The following is a 10,371-nucleotide window of genomic DNA, read 5'->3' as shown; positions in this document are numbered from 1 at the left end:
CACCAACATAAAGTTTTGACCAACCACTCAAAAGAGAGACTCTTTGTGTTGGGGAAAAAAAAAAGAAAAGAATTCCATCTTTTCAGTTATCTTTCTTCTTCAGTTATCTTCTGCCATATATATGCGAATATGGTGAAAAACACTACATCTGATTTGGGTTAAACCCGTCTTTGCGGTCATTAACTGTCAACTTCTCCTCAGGTCAATAAACCTCCAAAATTTCCAGATATATTACAGGAAGTATGAGCTCTGTGTCCTGTTGTTGCTATCTGCTGCTAAACTGACTCGGATGGATCTTGGGATTGGATCTGGAATTTTCAGGTTACTCTGAGCTCTATTCCAGTCCCAGCTCAGTCATTATTTTTGCGCTGTTTTAACCCCAAGAGGACATCGAATCCGCTTTTCTCTGAAGTTCATGCACATAAGCAGGCGGCGTGTTGTGAGAGCCAACACAACAACTGGATTATTGTCCACTTTTTTAAAGTAGATGCAAAACAATTTGACACAGTCTACAGATTCAGTCTGTTGTCTGTAAAGTTCTAGATATGTGTTTTAAAATTTGTAATGCAAATTGAATTAATTTTTAATGAAGCTTTGATGTCAGTGCAGTTATTTCTCAGAGATACGCTACAGGTTCTACAATTGAGTTTGTCCCAAAGGTATAAATGGGACTGATAAATGGGACAGAATCGCAGCAGCAGAGTTAGCAACATTTCATTCCAGTTTTCCTCACAACATTTCTGGACGTGTCTTGCATTATAACAGGGAGCATTAGGCGTGTTAGATTAGATTATAACAGGGAGCATTAGACTCGTGACTTATTACTTGTTAGAGACAGAGAGAGTCACATCGAAGATTTTGCATTCCACACCATTAAAGACCCCACTGACAGTGTTCAGCAGCAACAGGCCTTGTCCACAGGAGACACAGCGACATGTCTACGTTAGTGTAAATATTGGAATGATGATTGTTTCAGGCTCCTCTTATTGTTTATGCCGGCTCACTGTCACAGCTTACTGAGACACCTGCTGAACACAAAGCCATTGTTAATGATATTAGTATTAGATCATTGGCAGTTACTACAAAATTTGCCATTCTGTGAATGAAACTGTTATATAAATAATACATGTAAGTAAATAATACAACATTGTATAATTTAGTTCCCCCTCCCATGTCTTGAGGGGGAATATTAAAAAAAATATATATATTTTTTTTTCTAAAATTTTTTTTTACAAGATGCTCAAAATGAACAAATGAATAAAAAAATAAAATAAAAATAAAACTTAGCAGGCACTGAAGATTGCCAACCATCAGTGCCTGTTAAGTCCAGTACCCAATCCAAAGAGGCCTCAAGGAAGGAGAAGTTATGGTTTATAGATAGATAGATATACTTATATATATACTCATCCCAGGCTGGGAAATTACAGCGCAGCAGCAGCAATACACACAATAAGCTATCCAAAATGTTAAAAATAGCAATATAAAAAGTGGCAAAATAAAGTAGAACAACATTACACTGTTTATTTGTTGTATATACACTATTTTATATTACCTTGTATATATATGTTATATTGCCACTTTTTTACATTGCTATTATTATATAGTGTCTTTTAGTATTGTGTACATTAAGATTTAAAAGTGTGTGTGAGAGAGAAAGAGAAACAGAGAGTCCATGTTGAACACATGAAAGTGGCTGTTTGAGTGTGTTGTGTGATAATTTGGTTGTCAGCACAAGTATTTGATCAATCAGTGCATCAGTGTGTCGCTGACAATGTGATCAGGCGTGTTTGAGGTCAAACAGCGAGAGAAGGAGACTCTGCCAAGAACTAGACAGGATGTGAAGGTGAAGCCTGAAAAAGAAAAACAAGTCATGTACATTAAAAGGTACTTCTTCTGAAGTCAGAGCTCACCTGAGCACCTCACCTGCACAGTCTCAAGCATGAAAACCCCTCAGATTCCATAGTGGGCTGTTTAGGGAAGAGCAAATGTAAAGCTTCACGTGATGAACCACAGGCCGATTATCTGCCACTTGGCATTTGAGCAGATAGCATTTAAGTACAGCATGCAGACATATGGACAGAGTGCTCCTGGTCTTCCAAGATGCTGGAAGAGTTCTTGGGCACGACAGAATAAAACAGACCATAACGAGACGCAAAGTTAAAGAAAGAGTGTTGTTAAACCTTCACAAGAAGTCCCTTTTATAGGTTTTTCCCATCTGTGCATCAAACCATTCAGGACAGAGATATTTGCATTTGCAAAATCTTTAACGACCTCAGTTTTGCTATTGACAAGCGAAAACATACCAACTTGAACCACACCTCGGTCCCTTGCAGCACCATCCCCATCCAAAGGGTGCACATACCATTCCTGTTGCCTCTGAGTGTTACCGACACGCGGGGGGTAGTGGAGGAGGAAGGGAAGACCATGCCATCACAATGAGACTGTCATTCAAAAGTGACAGCAGAAAGAAAGAAAGCTCTTTACAGGAGCTTATAAAGCCTTTCACTCGTCTGCTACATAAGTTAAAGAAGCGTGTGTTAAGTACCAAGTAGCAATTCTTACCAATTCTCATTCTCCAAAGCATAAGTAACTAAAGAGAAGTCTGCCCTTGCACGTATGTATTATACATGTGGAATTCTCAACAAACTAGTTTAGTTTAGTCCCCCAGTTTGAGAGTGCTGTAACAGTGGGGGAATTTAGAGCTTTAGGGTGGGCAAACTATTGTCAGATTGTTGAATCGTTGAATCAAACATATCAGCTAAAAAACAAATACATACAATACATAGTCATCAGATTCCAATTATAACAACCTGTCACGTCTGTCCTTTGTAATGTTTGATGTTTATTGCATGTATGTTTCTCTCTCTCTTTCATCCTCTCTGTCCTGTCTACCTCTTCTTCCCCCCCTTCACCCAGCCGACTATCAGCAGGATGGTTCTCCCTTGTGAGTCGGGTCCTGCTCAAGGTTTCTTCCTGTTAAAAGGGAGTTTTTCCTTGCCACTGTCTGCTTGCTCGGGGGTTCAGGCTCTGGGTTTCTGTAAAACATCTAGAGACAATTTTGATTGTATAAGGTGCTATATAAATAAATAAATTGAAAAAAATAAATTGAACTGAATCATCCTTCTGCTACCGTTCATTCCCAAGATTACAGACTGGGCTGGGGTGTGTGTAGGTATGAGTGTGTGGGAAGCATTGCATTCCATTTTTCACCGAGATTTTTGATGGGGAGGTTGCTATGTCGTTGGTGTAACTTAAACAAGGAGTCTAAGCAGTAAAGAAACTACTGTCAACACTAACTGAGGTTTTGGGCCTCTTATATGTATTATTTAAAAATAAAAAATCATTTTATATGTGAAGTGGAATGAGACGGTCAAAGAAATTGAGGTATTATTATTACTATTGTTGTCATTTTGTTTTCTTGAAACAGTAGATGCTATGAAAGTGTCACTTGTACACATTAGACAACATCAGACAGGGGGCTTAAGGACTTTTAAAACAGCACTTTGATATATTTGAAATATCACAAATGTGAAATGGGGCAGTAACAGTGTAGTGTGTGTAAACACAGTGTGTAAATGTGATGTTTTGATGGAATGAATGATGGGATTTGTGTTGTTAATTGTATTACCTTTTAATTTAACTAATGGATTTATTGTATATATCAGTTTTTTTTCATACACTGTTTGAACCCAAATGTTTTATTTGTTTATGTCAATAAAATAATTAACTGGCCTTTCTGCAGGTGCACAGGATTTGAATATCCATTTCCTTCATTTTGGAGCTTTTCATGCACCAAATTAAGCCTTTGCATCAATTTAATTCAGGTGTCAGGTGGCAATTCAACATATAATTCTGAATATAATGCAGTAAGTCTCTCAGCAAAACACTTTGCAAAAAGCAAAACAAAACAAAAAAAATAATATTCTACACATTCTTCCTTCCTGTGAAAACCTGGCAGTTCAGCTGCACATTCAGGTAAGTTGGTGTGGTTATAACCTCTACAGGTGAAGCGTGTTGGCCGACTGCAGAGGGTCAGCACAGGTACTGGATGTGGTCATCTTTTGGTATAACCTTTTACAGCCACTGACACTGAACCTTCCAAACTGGTTATTGTGCCCCCCCCGACTGTGCTGTAATGATAACTGCTGTAAGGTTGCATCTTTATTTTATTAGCTCATCAGGCTAATGCAAGATCCAGAAATCAAAGTGGTGACAGGGAAAAAAGGGAGGGAGGATTAGACGGTCTTCAAGTGAGGTTATACCTTTATTTATAAACTGTTCAGCACGTTCATTTCAAATTTCAGCCATTGCACATTTCTGTTCTCAGTACCAAAAACATTATGTTAAAGCTCTTTCAGGTTCTGGTGATGGTTTTACTGTCTTCTGTGCGTTTTGTCAAATGTGTTTACTGTTTTGAACTGGCGACGCTTCATAATAACCACAGAACTGATGATTTGCTAGGCAGGAGGAGGTGGTTCATTTGACAACACGGATGTGACAGTTTGGTGATCCTGAGTGAAGCCTCTGTAGCTGAAAGAAGCATGATTCACACATCTGCACTGAGACGAAATAAACTATCAGCTTCTTCCTGTTTGGCACGGCGATACCGCATTTTCAGTCTTTGCAAAACATACATTGTGCGTTTCATCTTTGGATCAATGTCTAAATTAAGATGCTTAAACTAACTTATGATTTTAAATTGATTCAATACACCAAAACCATTTTTTACATATTGTGCCAGGCTCCTTGCAGCACTCAAACCTAACCAGAAACCCAATAACATCACATGGGCTGTGGTGAGGTGTTTGTTTGAATCATCTCCCCATTAACTGATTACATTTCTGATCAGCACTAAGTCACACAGTTGAGATAACCACTTCTCTGTCGACTTGAATTCGTAAAGCATTTTGCATTCTGACCACATCTCAATACTTATATTGTCACAGTGACACAGTGTCAGCAGTATTATAGTCTAGGTTGTTATGCAAGTGCTGGTGAAACGGGAGTGGATGCATAGATATGTTATAGGCAACAACAAGACAGGTTTATGATTTGAATACACTGGATGGGCATGCTGTATTAATATGGTGAAAGTTTCTTAATTCTATTACCAAACTGTCCGTTTTCTGTTTGAAAAATATTTTGTTTTTGTGGGACGTTTAGGGGACCTTTTTCTCCTCTGTCTATGAAAGAGTGACTTGTTTACATAACTCTGTAGCAGCTTCATACTGGATGTTGACTGGAATTGATTTTTTTTTTTTGAGTAAATGTTGTGGAGCCCAGTTTGCCCAGAAGAACCACCGTGGCATACAAAATAGAGATCCCATATCAGAGCTGCCAAATTCAACTGATGTGGCACATGAGAGCAGACTGAAGCTGAGCATTGTCCCCAAATTGGAAGAGCTGGTAACATGCTCATTAACACACATAATGCTTTCTGATGCACTGCATAAACCTTCATAAAACATCATAGAGTGTGACTTGACTGTGTAACTAATGAATTCTACATTCATGGATGCTCTTGACTAGTATAAACCAGAGATTGATTATAATGCATTATGATTACCCATACTCACCTTACACACCTCATCAATCAGCTGTAGTAAGGACTAGTATGATATAACAGTCTACACACTATCTAAGAACGCAGCATATATTATTTTAAATTATAATACATTTCACTTTATTGGATTTCACACAATATGTACTTCACTTTACTTAACAAATACTATGATAACTTTCGATAATGTTGACAGAGTGCGTCAGAAAGCATTATGAGTGTAGTCATAAAGCATTATGAATGCATTATAATACTCTATGAATACCCCCACAATGCATCATAGAAAGCGTTTTGGAAAAACTTGGCGAGGATTCAACACAGCATCACCTCCAACTGTTCCCAGCCTTAAGGGATCAGGATGCTTCAGTGGCAGAATGAGGAAAGAGGTTTTTAGAAACCGGCCAGTTGTCCACATTATAGACTGCTTGGTTTGCCCGAGTGCAGGTGTAAAAGTAGGTGAACTTCTTTCTCAATGTAACTAACTTAACTAACTTACTTTGTTCAAAAACTACTTCCCACTACAGTCCCATTTGATCTGTTGCTGCAGACAGTATTTTGCATCACTTGTCAGAGGTTGAATACCAGCTGAGACATCAATGACTGAGCTGTGGCCACAAGTGCAACACTTCAAATATCAAGTACTTCAGTGTTAAATTAGGTCAGATCAATTAAATGAAATTATAAAACATTTTTAAGAGATGAAGGTCACTGCTGGTGTTAGAAGTTACTAACCAAATTAAAATAGTACATTTTAACCCATCATTGGAAAAGACTGGAATGCACTGATCATGAGAGATCAGCATAAAGATGAAAAACAAACAAAATTCACCAGTCACTCTTTCAGATTGATCACACTTCTCTGTTGCACTGCAGACTTTCTCGTCTTTGTCATTATTCCTCAGCTGAGGGACAGGTCGGTCACCGAGTCGGACACCTCTGTGTTCACCTGAGCAGCAATACTGGCTGGTGTTACGTTCAGGTGGATGTCGTACTGCTGGTCCAGACCCAGGTAGCTGTCACTCATCAGGTACAGCGTGTAGATACACCTGCAGCCAGAAGGTTGATGGATTAGCAGTTAGAAGATAAGCATGGATACACAGGCTGAAAGACAATGTGCCGGATCTTGTTGGACCCAAATGTATCCCACTAGCTCCAAGACCAGAGTGGATGTATCTACTAACAAGTATTGTTTATGATATCTCCAGTTCCATTGGTGTCTAAAAACACAGAACACACATCAGTGAGCAGCAATTTTAAAGATTTTCATCTTCAGTAGGAGCCAGTGACTTATTACTGAGAGCCACAGATGGAGAAGAGAAGTCAGAAAGCATGGACAGACGGACTAACACGTTGTTTTGCTCTTTCCGTGAGATTCGGTCCCTTCCCACAGTCTAGTTATACCATGTAACCATGTCACGGCTTGAAGCGAACGCGTTTGAGTATAAAGTTGTGACGACTGCTTTCAGCCACCAATACAAAGTGAGCGTCAGGCTAATGATGCAGTTCAACCTGAAACTGAAGTGCTGTTTCCTTTCAGTCACAAAGCAGAGAGTCTATGGAGAAAGTCTGTCAATGAATGTTGCTTACTTTCCCGTCTTCTCTGGTGTGTAGAAGGCCACAGACACGGCCGTGCGGTTCCGCACATATCCAACCCGCTTGACAGCCAGTAGCTCCCTGCGATCCACCTCCCCAATGATCAGGAACCAGCCTTCATCCTTCGCCTTGGGAAATCTGGGAGCCTGGGCCTTACTGTCCTGCTTTCTCTGAAATAACAGACACAAGCTTCCTTTAAATGATATACGGACTATAAACTTCATTAATACCTGACAGGAAATTCATATATATGCACCTGTGACTGCTGCTGTACCCTTAAGCGCCTTACCAGTAGTTTGGGTCCTGGCACACTAGACCTTTTTTCTGTTCTGTTTTCATACTATATTGCTCTTTAGACATGTTTTTGCAGTTACACCTTTTCTTCCTTCGACACTCTTTATTTCTCTTGCATTCTGTTTCCATATTTAAATGCCTCATATATATCATACATGTGCACCTTATTCCCGCTATATGTTTTAGTGTTTTTCCTTTTACTGCCTTTTACATTTACTGATGAACTGTATTTTTATTATACATAGTGTACTTCAACAACCAAAATGACAATAAACATCTTGAATATGTTATGTACAACATAATACAGCTATAAAGATGTATTCTAAAAAGTGAGTCTGTGCTGTTTTACATCACTGTATCATAGAAGTCCAGCAAACGTGTAAAGAGATGAAAGCCCCAGCAGTACATACTCTTTTATTTCATCACATTGCATTTGAAACAAACCTTTATGTAGTAGTAAGGAGTTAAATATATTTATATAATTTTATATACAGCCTTTGTTTCAAACCTAATGAATGAAAGATTTCCACTTCATAAAAAAGGACAGTTGTTCCTACACCTGCCTGAAGGTTCACCTTGCATCCCAACTGTAGCTACAGTTCAGTTCCCAATGGGTAGTTCAAAGCAGGCTTTAGAGCTTTCCATAAACTAGTCCCCAAACTTGGACATGCAATACTAAATCACTGAAGCATCACCCTCAAAGTATCCACACCATCTGAAGATCAGTATATCTTCGTCAGACAGAACTGCATCTGCAGCCAACATGCAAAGCAACCTGAACAAAGAATGTTGGACAGAAAGCAGACACAAACTGCAAACTGCAGCCTGAAGAGGGGAGCGTTAGTGCAGTTTTTATTTTATTGCACATTTTTTTTTTAAATGTAACCTCCATTTTGGACTCCTTCAAAGGTCTCTGGTAAACAGCTGGTCAACAACAAGTTTGTGTGTCAAAGTTCAGCACAGCTGAGCCGTAATTTGCTGCTGTGAGCCAATCAACTGATCACAATGATTACACTCAAATATCTAAAACTGGTGCTTAATTCTTATGTTATGAATGAGCCTGGTGTGAGCATTAGGGACATTTTATACCAGCTCACCTAGGACCGCCCAGCTTCAGATGGCTATACAGTAATGAAATTAATCAGTGTTAATCCGTTTTTTTGTTTTATTTTATTCAAAGAATCTTTCATTTTCAAAAAATAAAATCTCCACTAGTTTTCACTTTCTTACAACCAAATACTGATTTTGTGCAATATTAATATAGCTCTGTTACAGCTAAAATTCCTGTATAAAAACCTGAGTATCAAAGGTCTCGCTAATTATGAAAAACCCACTTTCCCATTTGTCTGTATATTTTCGACGGAGGATTATTTTAATTTCCTGGAAACTTCTTCATGGGAAAGCATTAATATTCACTGTAGATAAAAATTAAAAATAAAATGTAAAAAAAATAAAAATAAAGCTAACTTACTGCGATAATTAAAACTTAAATGTAATTTGACATTAATTTATGTGGTTTAATTTCACTGGCAGATATTTGTATTATATGACTTACACATATTATTTCTTAATTGCAAATCTTTGATGATTTAAAACAGGGTTTCCACTGTTGAATGCATGTCCTTGACTGGTATACATCTTTTACGCTTTTCTGTGTCATTTTTAGCATTTGGATAATTCAAGAGCCAATTCTGTACATGCCTAACGTAGCCAAAGGGTTGTGGTTAAGCCATTCTGATTCTAGGGTCTTTTTATTTGGTGTGTAAATATGGAAACATGTCGTTTTAAGCGAAATGACCATCACAGTGACTCAACAGAAAGTAGTAAGCATTGGTACTGTTCATACTGACCCTCTGCTGGCCCAGGTTGATGCGTCTCAGTGACACCTGCAGGACATACTCCTGGTCGGCGTGGACATCCAGCCAGCTTGTCCCCTCCCGCAGGTTAGCTCCTGCGGCAGGCAGTGGACGCTCCGTCTGCTGATGGCTCTCCTGCCACCAGCCCTTCACACTCATCTCAACCTCCAGCACCGGGAGGTGACTCAGGAAGGACCACGCCTGACACGGTAGAAAGAAAATGGTGACGAGATGGTGAAAGACAGGAAGGAATAGGCGGAAATAAGAAGGAAGTCTGACATTCGCATCATATCTATTATGCTGTCCAACATCTAAATGATCTCAATGTCAGATTTTGCACCACGTGATCAGAGGGAGACTTTGCTTGGATCCACTTGAATATTAGTTATAGTGATACAGACACCAGACCTGTGGAAACAGAACAGGGCCCTGCCTAACTAAATGGGACTTACTATAATTTCTATTCTGATCAGTTAGAATCGCTCACTGTTCCTAGGAGCATGTAAAGATGCCTGATGTGAGACTGTAACATACATAAGATATCAAGAAATGTTTGCAAGTTCAAACTTGAGGCCAAGTCAGGAGTGTTCATTTCATGTGCATATGCATGTGCATTTCAAATCAGCTCCTGCAGACAGACTTCAGGTCTTGTCTTGGCCGGGCTGTTTGTATAGCACACAAACTAAGGTCATATGGTAAGACAAATCCAGTTCATTTTACATGACCTTGGGAACCTGCCAATGACGGACAAAATGACTGATCTTATCAATGATATATTATAATTGTAGGTATAGCATGGTTTCTATCATTGTCTCCTTATTACATCTTTTACTGCCCTAAAATGTGTTCTTGTTTTGGACTTTTCATTAAGTAAAAATTAATTAATTAATTAATTAATTAATTAGTTAGTTAGTCTATAAAATGTCAAAAATATTGTGAAAAATTCTGGTCTGTTTCCCAGAGTGACATCTCCGTCTTGCCTCTTTTGTCCAACCACCAGTCCCAAACCCAAAGAATCTTCAAATCCTGACATTTATTACAGTTTAATTAAAGAGTTTGGTCTAGACC

The 10,371-nt window shown here is 38.7% G+C and overlaps 1 protein-coding gene across 1 annotated transcript in view; it reads right to left on the bottom strand.

The window, feature by feature from the left end:
• Nucleotides 1–4,824: 4,824 nt before the first annotated feature.
• ascc3 (activating signal cointegrator 1 complex subunit 3) overlaps nucleotides 4,825–10,371 on the bottom strand; it is a 136,195-nt gene continuing 130,648 nt past the window's right edge. Inside the window, exons 40-42 of the mRNA XM_046400567.1 lie at nucleotides 9,298–9,504; nucleotides 7,148–7,323; nucleotides 4,825–6,606 (exon numbers count right to left, since the gene is read on the bottom strand). Of these exons, the coding sequence (XP_046256523.1) occupies nucleotides 6,459–6,606; nucleotides 7,148–7,323; nucleotides 9,298–9,504 (531 nt within the window). The 3' untranslated portion in view covers nucleotides 4,825–6,458. The remainder of the gene's footprint in view (nucleotides 6,607–7,147; nucleotides 7,324–9,297; nucleotides 9,505–10,371) is intronic.

This window comes from Scatophagus argus, chromosome 9 (assembly GCF_020382885.2).
Source record: "Scatophagus argus isolate fScaArg1 chromosome 9, fScaArg1.pri, whole genome shotgun sequence".
In the NCBI taxonomy this organism is placed as follows: Eukaryota; Metazoa; Chordata; class Actinopteri; family Scatophagidae; genus Scatophagus; species Scatophagus argus.
The sequence above is the reverse complement of the archived record's forward strand: the minus strand, read 5'-3'. Positions and strand labels throughout refer to the sequence as shown.